The 18,521-nt window shown below is 38.5% G+C and overlaps 1 protein-coding gene across 3 annotated transcripts in view; it reads left to right on the top strand.

Annotated features, from left to right (window-relative positions):
• Nucleotides 1–18,521, top strand: part of LOC124636241 (1-phosphatidylinositol 4,5-bisphosphate phosphodiesterase) — an 87,935-nt gene that overhangs the window by 61,479 nt on the left and 7,935 nt on the right. For all 3 annotated transcript variants that reach the window (XM_047172228.1, XM_047172230.1, XM_047172231.1), the window contains 13 exons: nucleotides 2,380–2,616; nucleotides 3,455–3,621; nucleotides 4,509–4,719; nucleotides 6,705–6,963; nucleotides 7,382–7,561; nucleotides 7,928–8,081; nucleotides 8,494–8,651; nucleotides 8,976–9,182; nucleotides 9,670–9,834; nucleotides 10,255–10,459; nucleotides 10,919–11,050; nucleotides 15,928–16,108; nucleotides 17,132–17,335. In XM_047172228.1, the coding sequence (XP_047028184.1) occupies nucleotides 2,380–2,616; nucleotides 3,455–3,621; nucleotides 4,509–4,719; nucleotides 6,705–6,963; nucleotides 7,382–7,561; nucleotides 7,928–8,081; nucleotides 8,494–8,651; nucleotides 8,976–9,182; nucleotides 9,670–9,834; nucleotides 10,255–10,459; nucleotides 10,919–11,050; nucleotides 15,928–16,108; nucleotides 17,132–17,335 (2,460 nt within the window). The remainder of the gene's footprint in view (nucleotides 1–2,379; nucleotides 2,617–3,454; nucleotides 3,622–4,508; nucleotides 4,720–6,704; nucleotides 6,964–7,381; nucleotides 7,562–7,927; nucleotides 8,082–8,493; nucleotides 8,652–8,975; nucleotides 9,183–9,669; nucleotides 9,835–10,254; nucleotides 10,460–10,918; nucleotides 11,051–15,927; nucleotides 16,109–17,131; nucleotides 17,336–18,521) is intronic.

The raw sequence follows: 18,521 nt of genomic DNA, 5'->3' as shown, positions 1-18,521 counted from the left end.
AAATGAAAATAAGGTTTGAAATGTAAGCCACTGAAGCCACTGATGGAAGGCTTGTAAAGAAATAAGTAAATCACCTAAGTGAAAAATAAATAAATAATGTACTAATAATGATAATGAGCCCCGCAGGGCATCTGAGGCGGATGACGGGGAGTAGCGACCCCGCGGGGCTATATATCCGAGTGCTCCAGGGAGAGTATACTGTCCCCCATCTCCAGCCTGCCGGAGTGAAGCATGACGGGGGATAGGTCTCCCGCCTCTTGGCTTGCCTTCATCGGCCGGTCAGAGTGGAGTCGCTAGAGCAGGGTTAGCAGCCCACTCGGAGGGTAGGTGCCTCGTGGTAAGTGGCGAGTGGGCCGGTGATGCTGGTCCCACAGGGAGCGCGTGATCTGCGTTTAAAGTCCGCCGAGGTATCCTCACCCTTCAGCCGCTCATGTACCTGTTGCCCTCTTGTTGCTATTCAGTGACTGATTCCCGAGGGCCCAGTAAGTGAGTTGGCGAGTCTCCACCTGCCATTTTTACGTGTGCAAACATTGTTATCGGCAGGTGCCATAGTTCCCATAGTCTTCCCATTCCTAGTCCACTAACATCCCATCACAATAGCCCAAGTAGTTTTCCTCCATAGTTAGCAATAGTTTAGCACAGAACCGGGGATTGTCCTTGGGTACATTTCTATAGTGTATACGGGGATAATCGTCGGTTTTGTGTCGCCATTTCATTAAAGTTGTCTCAAAAGGGCTTCAGCGTGTTGGCTTCGGCCCCACGTTCGCCTCCCAAAAATCCGGGACTCTATAGTCCCGAGGTCTGGCAGAGACATACAAAAATGATAATGATAGATAACTAATAATGATAGATTTATGAAGAAGAAAAATCAGCACTTTTAATGTCTTACATTTCATAGTTTTCACATCGCGTCCTTTCCTTGAAATCATCATCCTCCGAGCCTTTTTCCCAATCATGTTGGGGTCGGCTTCCAGTCTAACCGGATTCAGCTGAGTACCAGTGCTTTACAAGAAGCGACTGCCTATCTGACCTCCTTAACCCAGTTACCCGGGCAACCCGATACCCCTTGGTTAGACTGGTGTCAGACTTACTGGCTTCTGACTACCCGTAACGACTGCCAAGGATGTTCAATGACAGCCGGGACCTACAGTTTAACGTGCCATCCGAAACACAGTCAGTGGTGTCTAAGATATACTTAGAAAGTACATACAAACTTAGAAAAGTTGCATTGGTACTTGCCTGACCTGGGATCGAACCCGCGCCCTCATACTTGAGAGGTTGGTCCTTTACCCACTAGGCCACCACGACTCGCGTCCTTTCCTTGAAATATCACTCATTTATACTAAGGCCAGGCGTAAGGCTAGATTTTATGTAAATTAATAAATGAAAATTAACGTTACAACGACAGAAATTATACGGCTTTTGAAACTTTCAGTATGTCCTACACCCTAAAAAGATAAATTATTAATACAATCCGCCCTTTACATGTTAAAAGGAACGTGATAACGACAGCTCAAAATGTATGTTCTCATATTTTGCGTACATTAAAAAAAAATATTTCCTAACTTTCTTCCGAATCAGTAGGTACCTCTTATGGAGAACGATTAAAAACCCACTTAAACTGGTGTTCTAGATTGAATTCTTTCTATTTTTCGTCTTGATCCACAGTATAAATAGCTAATTTTGTATTAACAACATTAAAACAGGTCTTCCAGTACATGACTGAAGCCGCAGTTAATTTTGCAATGAAAATGAAGCAAATTCTAATTTCAAACCTAAAACAAAAGAAACCATGTAGGTCGCATATTGTAAAGTCAACCTCCACCTCCACAGACATTATAAATTAACAGAGAGTTCACGTCATGTAGTCAATAGAAGGGGTAGATAGGGCATGCTATTCAGTATCATTTTACATTGAAAACCTTGAATGGAGTACATTTCTCTTTATTCAATGCGTTTGGTTCAAACTGAGATATCGGATTCAATGAATACAGTCATGATGGTTGATGGTATATTTTTTTGTACAGAATGATATTTGTGGTTATTTCAATATTTCAATACTTACTGCTTTTATGCAAATCATATTTATCGAAGTGAAGTTGTCTATGTTACTTAGGGACTGTCGTTTTAAAAAAGTACGTACCCGTGTAAAGAATACTAACTAAGTAACTAATAACTTAAAGTTTTTAAAACACTTAACCCACACTACTGTATTTTCTAACGGCAAACAATCTTTATGAGTAAACAAAACAGTTTTCATCATAACTTTGCCATTCACACTAATTTAATTATTGCGCTGTCACTAATAACCAACTTCACATCGGCAAACTTATCTTCTATCACCACAATACCAAAACTTGACTAATCACCTTTTTCCAGTTGGATGCGGCTCTGCTTCCTCACAGACCCTCGAGGGAAGGTTCCCGTCAAGGTTGTAGCCCGTACTTTCGCGTCAGGCAAGACTGAGAAGTTGGTGTACCAGTGCCTATCAGAGTTGGGTCTACCTTCAGGCAAGAATGAGGCCATGGAGAAGGAGGCGTTCACGTTTGACAAGTTCTACGCCTTGTATCACAAGATCTGCCCTAGGAATGATATTGAAGAACTGTTTCGATCTATGTAAGTATTGCAGGTGTTTTGTATTATGCAACTTGAGGTCCTGTGCCCGTCATAATAAAACATTTCATTTTTAGAAATCTACCTTTTTAAAAGTTTTCGAAGAAAAGTGGCCTCGCAAATTCGGTCACTTGACTTATTATCTAGTGATTTGTTTACTAAATTGCTCAAATTTCAAAGTTTTTATTTACTAGCTAACAAAAGCAAGTCTTTCCAATATCCCTGTGATTAAATCCGAAGGCCGAAGCATATTTCCGAATTCCTCAAATCATTTTATTTAAAATCTGTAGACCTGGCAAACCCCATCGAAGAATTGAAATACAGAAGTACTTATCTCTTAAAATCGTTTACCAAGAGGCAGTCCATCCACTTGATGGTATTCCCTAAGCTCCGTTTTACGATACGCAAGAGACTGGCGGTTAGTGTTAAGATTTAAACGCACTTCAGTCCTGTTTTATGCGACTTACTTATTGATGAACCCTCTGCCATTTACGGATTACCTACGATTGGAGAATTTTATCACCGAATTACATGATAGAATTGCCACCGGTTTTGAGAAATTGAAGATTTTAGAAGTAGATAACCTAGAAGCAAAAAGCCCTACTATTTATTGCAAAGTTGATATGTCGTAGTCAACTGGTTAAGATAGCCATTCAATTAAACTGCTAGCCCTGTTGAACTTTGCAACAATTCAGCCAAACGACATATACGTGTGTTTTGAATGCAGTCAAAATCTGATTGATTAAAGGGCTAGGCAGACTATCAACCAGATTAATTAGGAAACCCATCTACTATGTTTGTTACTCTTTCGAGTAATATCTTCAAATCTTTCCACCTCCAGCACCCAAGGCAAATCTGACCGCATCAACCTGGACCAGTTCGTGAACTTCCTGAACGAGAAGCAGCGTGACCCTCGGCTCAACGAGATCCTGTACCCGCTGTACGACGAGAAGCGAGCTGCCGAGATCATCAACACTTACGAGCAGTGTGATGAGGCTAAGAATGATAGTACGTATTATTTTATTATTCTTCTTGAATAATGGGTTTTAAACCGGCACTATTTGTTCATAGGACGACAATTTTGAACTTCGGCTGGTATGGAAAGCTAACTATTGGTCGCACCTTAACTTGAATCCTAAATAAATACTATTTTTTTTTAAACCTATTGTAATTCTAGAACTGTTTCCAGAGTCTTAATATCGATATAGTAGTGAGTTACCAAATATATTTTATATCTATCTCTGATCTTATCTACCATCACATCTATTATACGATTAAACTATTTATCTGTAAAGGCATAATTAACAAATTGATTTTAGATTTAAAATAGTTAACATAAAGCTAGTCTAAGGTATTAAATATACCAATAACATAGTCCAAATCGATATGTTCCGCGAAAATTTACATTTTGGCAGCTCAACAGTAAATACTTTGCAAATTGATTTGAGCTGGTCCATTTTGGCAAGTTTACGGTAACAGTGAAAAGTTAAAAAGCACTCAACATACAATTGGTTCTTGAATAGTTTTGCAGATTTGCCAAAATGCAGAGCGATGCAATTTGTTTACATTGCGACGATTTTTTTGTAAACAATCTGGATGCAATGTAACCTACTTCTTATTAAAAACCCGATTATATACAAGTGATTTTATATAATTACATATTTAACAGTGATTTTCTGTAAAATATGATATAGTGATTGGGTTAAGGGCCAAACGCTTAAATACCGTGCTACAAAATTTGGTCTTCGACCGGAGACTTAATATTTTCATTCCTTCCATCCAAAAGAATCCGTTCTTTCAATGTGGAAGCAGGAGACAAAATAGGACCAAACCTGGATATCAAGTTTTGATTTCGTAGTCTTGTTTGAGCTAACAAACCCCTCAAAAACTTCCAGAGTGCCTCACAAAAGACGGTCTCATCCGCTACCTGATGTCGGACGAGAACGCGCCAGTATTCCTGGACCGCCTGGACTTCTACATGGACATGGATCAGCCTCTAGCCCACTATTACATCAACTCTTCACATAATACGTACCTGTCGGGAAGGCAGTTCGGCGGCAAGAGCTCCGTGGAGATGTATCGACAGGTTCTTTTGGCTGGATGCAGGTGAGACTCTTAACTGACGAACTTTTGGGCTCTATTAAATATTTTTGAGCTTGAAGTAAGCTTCTTTCAACTAGGTTTCACCCGCAGCCAATATAGCTTACAAATCAGGCTATCTGTTTTCCTCAGTTTTACCGAATCCACTAATGAAAACGAATTCCCGTACCCGGATAGAATATATTCTATCCGGGTACGGGAATTCGTTTCCCGTACACTACCCCCAGTCGATATAGGCTATGTATAGCCTATATCGACTGGGGGTAGTGTGGCTTCGCCACAGTTTAAGAATTATTTTAATCAGTTCAGTAGTTTTGGTGCCTTTAAAGTTCATGCATCCAACAAAAAATGTTCCTCTTTATAGTATTAGTATAGATTCTTTATTTATTTTCAAAATGACAAATTAAAATTAATTAATATAAGCTGACTGTATGCCATAATCATAAACTCACAAAAGTAACTCAATAGAATAAATTCGTATCTATCTTCAGTTTAAATAAAATGGCGTTGACACTTTAAACTGTTCTGGAAGTTTCCAAAAGACTCAAACTTCGGACAGATCTCATCCGCGACAGCTTTACACTCGCACGATCTGAGGACCAACTTCTGAACTTAATTAGCGAATCGTCTGACCACTGTAAGATGGTATTTTGAGGATATTTTATGTAGTAAAAAATGTTTAAAATGATAAGGTGAAAATTAACTTTGAGTTACGGTAAAAGGGAGGTATCGAAAAAGAACCAAATACACGAGTCATTTTTTTTAATATACTAAAATAAACTAGTAAACCACTTGTAAATCTGTGACTTGTTTATAAATGCCAATACTTGTTCGCCTCGATAAAAGCATAGCCCGCTTAGAGAAAGGATAAGCTTACACTGAATATTGTTTCTTCATCTAGGTACGAACAGAACTTATCATATAATATGTTCATTCTAAGAAAACGATATAATAAACATAATTTTCCAACAAGCTGTTACTACAAAAACATTTTCAATTTAAGAGTTCAATACTCTTTATATTTTCTGAAATTCAAATAAGCCCCATCATAATAACAGTCGTACATTTTGAAATTCAAATAAGAAAATAAAAACATTCAATTTGCATTTGCATACCATTAAAAATTATTACTCACTATTTCATATTCTAATACCTACTTGAATATTTTAAGAAATATGTTGTACATTATTTCTTAAAAGGCACGATTAATTGGGGGTTATTGGTGGTCAGAAGTCAAAAAGTCTGACAACCAATCTCACCAAGAGGTATTGGGTTGCCCGGGTAACTGAGTTGAGGAGGTCAGATAGGCAGTCGCTCCTTGTAAAACACTGGTACTTAGCTGCATCCGGTTAGTCTAGAAGCCGATCCCAACAGTTGGGAAAAGGATAGGCAGATAATTATTTTTCTTAAATCTTCATCCCTTTTACCCCCTATTCTTCAGGTCTCAAGTAAAACTGGTTTTGAGAAGCGATTCGTCCGCGTCTCCGAAATTAATCGCGTCTTATTAATTACCAAGTTACGAAGTTTGTTCAGTTGCTCCTAATCTCTCGTGATGTATTAATAATTGCTTTTCTCGCTTTGTCAAGGTGTCCTTTGGTTTTCAGATAGATTTTTCCTTTATTTGTTGAGTTTCTTGAACATCAGTTGTGATGTATTTTTATAACGTTTTTGTTGCCTATCGTACACTTTTTAGGAAAAGGATTTAGTTGTTCATAATTTTCCATTCTCAAAGTGAATTATTCTGAGTTGTTCTGCCAATTCTTGTAGTTATTTTTTTATTAAGTAAAAAGATTTAAACACATATGGTACTTAGGTATCTTATAACATGTAAAATGACAACAATACAATGTCTACATCCGATTTATGCCGAAGCTGAATCTAAATTTAAAACTATATGCAAAGTAATAATAACATCAAATTCAATCACCACTATTTAAGAAAATCAAACAATTTCAAAATAGCATTCAAAAATTGCCTTACCTCCCTTCCAGATGTGTCGAACTGGACTGCTGGGACGGCAAGGGAGAGGACGAGGAACCTATCATCACCCACGGCATGGCAATGTGCACCGACATCCTATTCAAAGACGTCATCTACGCCTTACGAGACACGGCCTTCGTGACCTCAGACTACCCTGTCATCCTGTCGTTTGAAAACCATTGCTGTAAGGCACAACAGTATAAACTGGCGAAGTATTGTGATGAGATCCTTGGTGATTTGCTGCTGAAAGAAGCCTTGCCGGAACACCCTGTGAGTATTATTGGTGTAGGGTTTTTTGGGGGATATTGTAACTTTTGGCTGTGGGTGATAGGACCAGTTAGAACAGTTGGTGATTTTTGGTTCTTATACTTACTTACAAGGAGAAAATTTATCATATACGGTCAAAGTTAAAATGTAAAAAAAACATGGTAGGCAGAGCACCTCGACCATTTTTTACGGCTTCGTTTGCCTTAGTTTTTGTTGCTGTGTCTGAATCTGATGAATATCTCTAGAAGAAGGTAGGCAGCCATACAGTACGAGCAGGGGTCTTAAAAATCAACATTTCGCTGAAACTTCATACCGCTAGAATTTTGACAAAATCAACCAATTCAATAAAACCCTTTTCAAAATCAGCTACCCACTAAACACAACCCAACTTTTCCTACATGCAAAGTCACGCCAATTCCAGCTGGAACCAGGAGTTCCTCTGCCTCCGCCCTCAGCCCTGAAGCGGAAGATCCTCATCAAGAACAAGCGACTTAAGCCTGAGGTTGAGAAGCAGGAGTTGGAGCTGTTCCGTCAGGGCCAGTTCGTTATTGAAGATGAGGAGAAGGAGGATGCGTCTGCTGTCGCTATTTTGGATAAGAAGGTTGGTAGTTTTTATATACTAGTTTTTTTCCCGCGGTTTTACCCGCGTCCTAGGGGAAAAAAGTTTCTCAAAACATCATCATCTAGTTTTTACTATCTTATTGTTCAAGGCAGTTCAAGTTTTATATAGTCATTTTAATAGTGAAGAACATAATCCTTAGTGAACAGTATCGAGCCGTCAAATCATCGATTTGACCAATGAGAATTTTACACGTGGCGATGGGTTTTCGTTATAGTTGAACGGCGCATATCACCCGTAGTACAATAATGAGTCTTGTTGATCAAACATAAATTCTTAGAAACCCCCTTCATCTTATCCTGCTTTTAATCTAACACCAAAACTTATCTATTTATTTCGTATCTCCAGCCTGAAGAAATAGTAGCAGAAGCAGCATCAGCCGGTGACGATGCTCCTCCCCCGGTGGCGTATACAGGCTCCACCACCAACGTGCATCCCTGGCTGTCCTCCATGGTCAACTACGCGCAGCCCATCAAGTTCCAGGGCTTCGAGGAGGCTGACAGTAAGTATACGAGCTTCACCATAAAGTCGCCTATATGTAATTAACAGCGCTTCCACATTGCAAACAACACTCGATTTTTGCGGGCGGTGAATTGATAACTACCGGTACTGGGATGACGTTCAAACCCACGTAGAGGGTCAAAAAACCGCTTGTGTGGAAAAACTGGCATATAACTTCTGAGCATCTACCTCTTAACCTGGTAATCTGTCTAATCGTTTTGTTGAAACAAATTCAACCTAAGGAATTATCTCCATATTTGGTTGGATGTTATAAGCATTAATTACAATTTCTATAACGACTTTCTCTTAGTCTTGAATTATTGGTTCTTAAGTTATTTATATATAGCTTACATACGCGTTTTTTAGTGTGTATAATTAACTACATATGCTTAAATCAACCATCTCTCTTCCAGAAAAGAACATCTACCACAACATGTCTTCATTCGCGGAGACGACCGGCATGAACTACCTCAAGACACAAGCCATCGACTTCGTGAACTACAACAAGCGACAGATGTCCAGGATCTATCCCAAGGGTACCCGGGCTGATTCCTCAAATTACATGCCACAGGTATGACGAATAACTGCTATACAGTATAAGGAAAAAAACCGATTGTGGTGTAATCAAAAGACTGGCGAGCGTTAGAAACTATTAAAGAAACCATAGTCACGAATGCCTAACTAATGATACAATTGATTAAATCGCATTGATTACATGTTAACTTACACAGGTACAACATACATTGACATAAACTATCACTACATATACTCTACAACCAGTTACTATATCCTTTTCACACTGTTAGACAAAAACTATGCATAAAACCAAACCAAAGTACCAATGCCCAGTTACTAAAAAAATGCCTAAAAAAACCTCTTATTTTTATTCCCACAGGTATTCTGGAACGCCGGCTGCCAAATGGTGTCGCTAAACTTCCAAACGTCAGACCTCCCGATGCAGCTAAACCAGGGCAAGTTTGAATACAACGGTAACTGCGGGTACCTGCTGAAGCCGGACTTCATGCGGCGAGCTGACCGGAGCTTCGATCCGTTTGCTGATGCGCCGGTAGATGGCGTTATTGCGGCACAGTGCTCTGTACAGGTGAGCTGTAATTTTGGCCTTAGGCCAAAATGGACCGGAAACACCCTCAGTGCTCTTAGGATAAAATGGCTTTTGGGGCTTTTATCTGCCAAACTAAATATTCCTGAAGCGGCATATTGATCCCATGTTACAGCATTAAATAGAACGAAAGTGTTTTCATGTTTTCTCGAGTAAGAACTTTCAGTTGACAAAAAATTAAAAAAATATATCAAAATTGTGGAGCTTGCTCCTCCTCCTATTGACAATTTTAATGTAATTTGGAAAATATAGTTTTTGAGGTTGATATTCTTCTGCGTAATCCATACAGAAAGAAATTGTCAGAAATATTATGTGTGTACAACAACAAAACGTAGCCATATATTTAGATCTTTGCAATTGCAAAGCGTTATGGAAGAATTTTTAACACAGCTAAAATTACTCAAATTACACATACAGATATAATGATTAATTTATGTATCTACTAAAACCACAAATACCTTGCCCACAGGTCATAGCCGGTCAGTTCTTATCAGACAAGAAGATCGGCACATACGTCGAGGTGGATATGTACGGTCTACCGTCAGACACCATCCGCAAGGAGTTCAGGACTCGCATGGTGCCTGCCAACGGGCTCAACCCTGTCTATAATGAGGAGCCGTTCTTGTTCAGAAAGGTAGTTATAGATAAGTCGTTGAATATATTTTGTTATGATGTTCTTTATGAGGAGAGGTGTTGCCTTCAGAAAGTTCGTATTCGAAAGCGATTGCTTTTGCGTTGCGAGAGGCGTTTATTCGGCAGCTGCATAGTGCATAGTAATTTAATATCATGATCGGGTGTTTTGTTTACCAAAATTACTGTACACTCAACATTTTCGACCTAAAATTGAATAAATACAAAAACTCCCACACACGCTTTCTTGCAGCAGTGCACTCACTTCGAATTATGGTTCAACTGAAACAAAATTTACTTCAAATCAAGTCAATCAAGGCATTTCAGAAGTAAAACCGCAAATCGTAACTTCAACATGTTACAATAGAATACAAACACTAATAGGTTCCTATGTTTAACTAACTTAGCTTATCTTTTCCACCAGGTCGTCCTCCCAGACTTAGCAGTCCTCCGTTTCGGCGTATACGACGAGAACGGCAAACTGCTGGGCCAACGCATCCTCCCACTGGACGGGCTGCAGGCGGGGTACAGACACATCTCGCTGAGGACTGAGGCCAACTTCCCCATGTCGCTGCCCATGCTGTTCTGTAATATCGAGCTGAAGATCTACGTGCCTGATGGATTTGAAGGTAACCTTACCCATTTGAGATATTTTCACAATATCGAAGATTCTTTTCTAGTAAACACCTCCCGTATCGAGAAATCGACAACAGCATCCAGGATATCAAGATTATTTTCATGTGTCTAAGAACCCAAAGGCTATAGAAGAAATGAAAAGATAAATTATCGTTAAGAGTCCCATCAGTCCCGTCCTTGTTGGGGCAGGGATTAGGTAGGTACCTGATTTGAGTTGGTAAAAAAGGGGGTTTGGTTAGTCTGTTATCCTACTATACGTATCTGATGCCTTTGAAAGTAGGAAAGATAAGGCTGCAAAAGAAAGGGCATGTTGGGGTTTGCGGGTTTTTGCGAACCTCCTACTACCTCGACTGTGTGAACCGGTCTCTGTGTCAATTTTAAATCGGTCTCGTCTTCATGAAGGTGGTCTTTATTCCTGTTTCCCATTAAATAACACAATTTCTTTTGCGCAGACTTCATGGCGGCCCTATCAGATCCTCGCGCGTTTATGGGCGCGGCTAAAGAGCGGAACGACAAGGTCAAGCAGATGGGCATCGAGGAAACCGGCCCCGAGAAGAAGGTGCAGATCGAAGAGAAGAAAGAAGGTGAGGATTTTGTTCCTTATGTGTATGGGTTTAGGGTTTATTTTAGGTTGTGACCACAACACGACAACTTGAATTACCGCTAAAGGATTTTGTTCTTAATAAGTATAGATTTAGAATACATTTTAGATTGTACAACGCCTGTAAGGTAAGGTGACACCTTGAATGATTGCTTTTTAAACTTTTGCAGTATGTATTCAAATCATATCAGTAATAGATTCTTAAAATAGGTACATATGTATGTATATAGTATGTATATGTCACCGTAAGATTACAAACATCGTTAGATTATAATCTATCTCGAGAGATTGAAAAGTGTCGAATTATTGTGAACCGTAACATCTGATTGCAATTTAACGCATTATTTTTCGCTATATTATAATCTATCGATGAGAAATTGTCAAATTGTCAACTGTCCGAAAGCTCTCCCTGATTGGTCAGTCTTTTTGTAAGATCGACCAATAATCCGTTCTGTTCCCATGGAGTTCCCGTAGAGTTAGGAATGAAATAGAGGTGTCAGTTAAATAAAATAAATGCTCTTCAAAAATTCTTCAAGTATTTATTATTTAGTACGAGTATGTAATTCATATTCCTGACATATGGAGAGAACAAATTGTAACGAAATATTTATTCTTCAAACACAAATTGAAATTGGAAACATATTGATTTCTGACACTTACGCGAATATTAGACATTGAAATAAAACTACTTTTACGGATTTTATCGCGGTTATATTATATTATTTAATCCCGACGTTTAAAACCGACCGCGATAACATCCGTAAAAGTAGTTTTATTTAAATGAAATTGGAAAATTATAAGAAACTTTTATAAAAAAAAAAAAAAACAAAACAATTACCTAGGTAGTTTGTCTTCAAACACAAATTCATTCCTAACTCTACGGGAACTCCATGGCAACAGAACGGCTGGTCGTGATTGGTCGATCTTACAAAAAGACTGACCAATCAGGGAGAGCTTTCGGATAGTTGACAATTTGACAATTTCTCATCGATAGATTATAATATAGCGAAAAATAATGCGTTAAATTGCAATCAGATGTTACGGTTCACCATAATGCGACAGTTTACAATCTCTCGAGATAGATTGTAATCTAACGATGTTTGTAATCTTACGGTGACATATATATGTAGTAGAGAGTCGGAAAACGAATGCTTTTAACCGAGCTGTAGCCGAGTAATTTATATAACCCAATACTTACTGCAGAGTTCTCTTCATTCAACAAAGCTCTATTTAATGACTAGCTTCTGCCAGCGGTTTCACCCGCATCCCGTGGGAACTACTTCCCGTACCGGGATAAAAAGTAGCCTATAGCCTTCCTCGATAAATGGGCTATCTAACACTGAAATAAATTTTCAAATCGGACCAGTAGTTCCTGAGATTAGCGCGTTCAAACAAACAAACAAACTCTTCAGCTTTATAATATTAGTATAGATGTAGGCCTTCGGGAAATCGTTATAACACAAAATTAAGATTTTACGATACGCTAAAAATAAGTTATAAAAGTATTTCTTAGTTTACTCGCAAGTGAACACACACATTTGTTTACTTTATCTAGATCCTAAAATATATTTTACTGACCGTGGTTTTGTTTGTTTTAGTGAGGCTAGAAAAAAAATTGTTTACATATTTCAATACGTAATCAGTGTTAAAAATGTTCTGAGATATTTTGAAATAGTGCGGCAAGTAACATTTGATAGAAATATAATCTGAATTCACTATGTCGAAGAAGTTGAGAGTGATCTTTCGAAACCAATAGTTTTTAAGATATAATTATAAAAAAAAGTTTCTGTGGAGTAATTTATAAACCTATATTGATTGGTTTCCTTATTTCAATAAAAAAACAGCAAACATCCAAGTACAAAAGTCACATCAATCCCTCAAAGTGAAACAAACCAAAACTTCACAGCATCTGTACTTCTCATCTCTGTTATCTCAACACAGACAAACATTTCAATAGCAACAACAAACGAGAATTCAGTTGTCAGTACATTTCCCAGTCCAATCGACTGTCAGTTATAAATTGAAGATTTTTACTGTACTAGCATAGACAGTTGTGTTTAGATTCGCGCGTTAGAACAGTTGCCCAACCGGAACCGCCATGAGCACAAATCTCTATGTGAACGCTGTAACAAGGCCCAAGTTCGCCGAAGCATAAACTTTTTTTTTAAACAACTGTTTACTTTGAAAATTAAACGTGATAATTCAAACAGTAAAAAATACTAATGTTTTAAATGCTATCGATAACTTGGGCCTAAGTAGCGGTAGTTCAATAATGAATTTTTAATCACATCCTTGAAAACTAGCACCAATATTGACTAACTTAAACGACTCAGTCATGAAACTGTCTCAGTTGTAACCAGCAGAAGGAACAGAAAGCAACGGCGTGTCCAGTTAGCTCAATGTTCTAAGGTGTTCTTGCGATCTGCAACGGTCTACAAATAGCGTGGGTTCATAATTTCCGACCTGTATTTACGCAGCAGCTTACGCTCTAATCCGCGGTGTATGACATGCAACAGATATTTTGAGAATCATTCTGCTAATATTCTGTGGGGTAAAATATAAGCGGAAGAGGATTTCAAATCTCCATTAAGTTGTACAAATAACAATAAGTTTCTTAAACGAACGAATGCCTTACTTTTCTCCTGAGGGCCAAATTTTAACATCTACATATTTAGGTATCACGTCTTTTTCTTACTTTTTTCTAATGGTTCAACAAATGTTCTACGAGTATTTTGTAAAAGCACAGATTATATAATAGTAACAGATAAATCACTCCATTAAAAAAAGGTCCATACCTACTGTTATAAGCACCTACAAGTTCCCCAACTACCTACAAATTCCTAGCTGCGTTATAAAATGAACCTTAAAAGCTCGAGCGCTTGATTGTTATTCCAATGCGATAGCGCACAGTTCAGTGACCGCAACCGTGCCGTGGCCGTGCTTAGGGTTGCTTCTTACAATTAATTAATATTTAAGTAGGAAAACAAAGTTACGCTTATTTTAAGATAGCATTTTTTAAAACTGAGTTTTTAAATAAAAAGTAATATCAATAATATTTTTCTTTAGTTAACTATTGTATTGCCAACTAAAATGGAGTGTAGGTACATATTACTAAATATTAACTAATACGTAAGCATAGGTAAATACTTAAGTAAAGTTTTCGTCAAAATCAAAGGCAGTTTCCAACTATTTTTTGAGCACAAGTGCCATACCCCATATGGTACAATTCCGTCGAGTGTTGATACATACCTAAAATTGGTTTCTGCGTAGCGACACGCGTAATGTTCCGAGTCGTCATTAAGTTGGACCAGAACTATACCTACTTACACTCGAGATGTGTTTTGAGCTACAAAACTCACAATACAGTTCATATAACTAAGTAGGTATCTAAAGTAAAATAAGTACCTAATGATCTCTGTTGTTAAAATCATAAAGTAGATAAATATTAATTTATTAAAAAAAAATAGAATTACTAGATAAGTTCATAAATAGAAAATGTTTCTAAATCTTACAATAGTCGCATATAAACCAACACAACTCAAAATAATCCATCAGTTTGTTAGGTAGCTTAAAAAACCTAATAAAAACCAACAGCATAACATGCCACGAAATAAAAATAATAATATTGGAACGCGCGCGGCGCGTGTGACTATTGAAAGCCCTGAGCCGCGTGGGGCTACCGGTAACCCAGCGAGCGGTAGGCATTTATCGCTCGCAAGTACGTCGAGTGACAGAGGCCTGGTAAAAGTAACTACCTAATATTCTCGAGAAACATTATTTTACAAAATCGCTCCACTCATACGTTACACCACAAACCAAACATTATGATCTCGTATATTTTCCGGTAAAGATGATTTGCATCAGATATCACTCGAGAAGAATTCGTGTTCGAGGCGGATAAGCTGTCTTTTTATTTAGCCAAACCTCTTCATAATCGTGAAAATATTTACGAGTAATATCCAAGCCGATTGTCGGCCGCAACGGCCGGCTCTAAGACGATCTCTATGATAGTGCACAAGCAGACACTGATGATGCTCTCTATTCCCTCGCTCTCATAGCCCGATTGGACGTAATCCCACACGACCGTAGCGAGATCAGTTTATTTTCCAGTACCTTATATCTAGCACCTATACTCAATTTGAGTAGGAACCTAATTTAAAAACAAGTGCTTAAACTAATGATGCGATTGATGAGTGAATTTATACAATTGATTTTAGCCGCATTTAATTTTTCATCTGACTAATTTAATGAAAAGACGTGTGAATGTATTCAGAAAATCGCTCCGCTCATCTCTCACACCACACACCAAACAGCATTACCTCAAATATTCCCGCTACAGATGTTCCGTACCAGATATGTTGCAAACCCGTCGAGTTCACTCAAGGAGCGTCCGTGTTCGCGCCGACATGAGCACTGTGTCATTCTGTTTAGGTAGTGAAGTGATTTTGTTTACTTATTTGGCGTTTTGTGTTTGTTGTGTTGTAGTTGAAAAGCGGTGTTTAGTGGAAAGGTTTTTACTACTAGTGTTAAAGGACTCTTTTATTGTCGTGCGCCGTGAGTTAAGAAGAAATCCAGATTATTAGGGACTGTAAATAGACACATAATGATATTTTGGAAATTATTTTTGAAGTAACAAATGCCACCAACATTTTCTGTTTACAACCGGAACTTGTAAACAATATCTTTACACTATGTATGATAGCATCTAAATATCGACACTTTCTTTTTAATTTTATGAACCTAATTCAATCATTTTACTACAATAAATCAATAAAAAAACATACCTCCACAACATTATCAGGCACCTACACAAATACAAATTACCAAAGAGGACCAAATATTTATTTTTCTTTCTTCTAGAACCTCCTCTAGTATTCGAGCCCATAACAGTGGAATCCCTTCGCCAAGAGAAAGGCTTCGTGAAGACTGGCAGGAAACAGCAGAAGGAACTGGATGCCATGAGGAAACGCCATGCCAAGGAGAAGATGGCGCTGCAGAAGACCCAGTGTTCAGCGCTTGAGAAGATGATTAAGGGGAAAAAGTATGTATTGAATTGAAGTATGCTTGTAACTGGCTGTTCCGTGGAAACTAGTTTCCGTTACCCGGATATAACATAGCCTATCTCATGCGGGGTTAGTGTAGCTTTCACACGGTAAAAAGTTTTTCGAGCCGGGTCAGTAGTTTCGGAGCGTTTAGGGTATAAACAAACGTTAAAAATCCTCTGTATAATATTGGTATAAGATCAAATGTCGTTGTAAAAGAGTTGTTTGTGAGAGTTGTTATTTTGAATACGCAATACAAACTGGAGGATAGATCGGAAAGACAGTTTATGTTTCTGGAACTTTCTAGTTCGTAAACACGTTCTTGTTTTTGAAGTTGGGATACCAATAACTACGTCAAGTACAATATTCATACTCCAAAATGATATGCACTAATTTCTATGCAGGCTCAAGAATGTTCGAAGTAAAAGTAGTAAAATTCCCGCCTCCCGTAACGATTAATTTGGTCAGACAGCCTTGAGAAGTGTTGTGTTCTGTTCAGTGTTCACTTGACTTTATAAGTGCTTCTAAATGCAGACATTTGTAAATAAGGAGCAATGTTTACAACTGAAATAACTTTATTAATGTCAGAATTGTCTGGAGAAATCTGCCTGATCTTGTCTGATGCGTATTTACACGTTCTTTGTGCGCCTGCGTTAAGGCCGGATGCAAAAAGGTTCATAAGGGTTGTCTGTGTCACATACGTCTGATCTAGTTGAAAATATACATTCATATTCATTATATTCAGATATGAGGGAGTACATAAGGAAGTATATAGCGAGAGTACATATCGGCAGTGCATAAGGGAGTACATAAGGAGGCTTAGGGGGAGGAACATAAGAAAGTATGTAGGCGGAGTAAATTGGAGAAATAAATAAGGTATATAAGGGGTAGTATATAAAAGGATAATATAAGGAAGTAAATGAGGATAGTACATAAGGAATAACATGAGAAAATCAGCCATTTTGCCAGTAGTAGTCAAATAATTGCCTATTTATCATGTTTTCTCAACTTATCCCTTCCAGTAAGGACCAGTTAAGCAACGACGCAGCCTTCCGCAAGCTGGTCAGCGAGCAAGCCACAGCCTGGAGCGAGCTGGTCGCGAGGCAGAGAGTCGAGGAGTGGACCAGCGCCAGGAGCCGGCTAAACGAACAGCGGGACCTGCTGAAGAAGATGATGGAAGCCACGCAGTTGGCGCAGATGAAGCAGCTCGAGGGGAAGCATGAGAGGTAAGGCCCCAGTTTATATAGGAGACGGTAACTTGGGGTAGTGACTAGAGTAAGCCACATGGAAGAACGACGGGTTCTGCTGAAGAAGATGATGGAAGCCACCCAGTTGGCGCAGATGAAGCAGCTTGAAACATGAGAGGTAAGAAAAATATGGAAAGATGGATGAACGCTGCAAAGCCGACTGCTTAAGGTTTAGTAGAATTATGGAAAAATAAGTGCTATAATATTATACCTAAGAATGATGACCCATTTCCCCATTCGAAACTTTTACTACGCTTGGTCTAGTGAAGATTTTGCGTTGGATGCACATTTATTCAATCTGTTGGGATTGTTTGTAAGTATTTATGTGCTACTGTTTATTTCCCCTAATAAATGAAATAATATAAGTTTCCGTGGGTCAGAGTCTGACAATTGGTAACCAAGTAGTGTTGTGTTACCTATCAACTGGATTGTAGTAAATCAGAGGTACGTTTGTCAGAATAACACTACAGACCTAGATGAGAGGTCAGAATTAGGCATAAAATATTTACCACAAGAACTTTCTAGCAATCATCCTCCTCCGAGCCTTTTTCCCAACTATGTTGGGGTCGGCTTCCAGTCTAACCGGATTCAGCTGAGTACCAGTGCTTTACAAGAAGCGACTGCCTATCTGACCTCCTCAACCCAGTTACCCGGGCAACCCGATACCCCTTGGTTAGACTGGTGTCAGACTTACTGGCTTCCGACTACCCGTAACGACTGCCAAGGATGTTCAATGACAGCCGGGACCTACAGTTTAACGTGCCATCCGAAACACAGTCATTGGTGTCTAAGATATACTTAGAAAGTACATACAAACTTAGAAAAGTTGCATTGGTACTTGCCTGACCTGGGATCGAACCTGCGCCCTCATACTTGAGGTTGGCCCTTTACCCACTAGGCCACCACGACGTTCAAGAACTTTCTAGCAAAAGAATAACTTATTAGTCTAACTAAGTAGTAAATAAATCCAATAGTTTTAGCTCAACATTCCAAACATAATTCTTAAGGCGGAACTAACTATTTCTGAACTATCTGCCTCAAAACATGTTAAACTGAATTGATTTCAACTATTAACTCCTAACGTAAATAGTTGAACACTTTTCTTAGATTTATTTAGTATCATAAACATTTAAACTGCCAATAGTTTTGCTATTGACGTCTGTAA

This window comes from Helicoverpa zea, chromosome 14 (genome assembly GCF_022581195.2).
Source record: "Helicoverpa zea isolate HzStark_Cry1AcR chromosome 14, ilHelZeax1.1, whole genome shotgun sequence".
In the NCBI taxonomy this organism is placed as follows: Eukaryota; Metazoa; Arthropoda; class Insecta; order Lepidoptera; family Noctuidae; genus Helicoverpa; species Helicoverpa zea.
The sequence above is the reverse complement of the archived record's forward strand: the minus strand, read 5'-3'. Positions and strand labels throughout refer to the sequence as shown.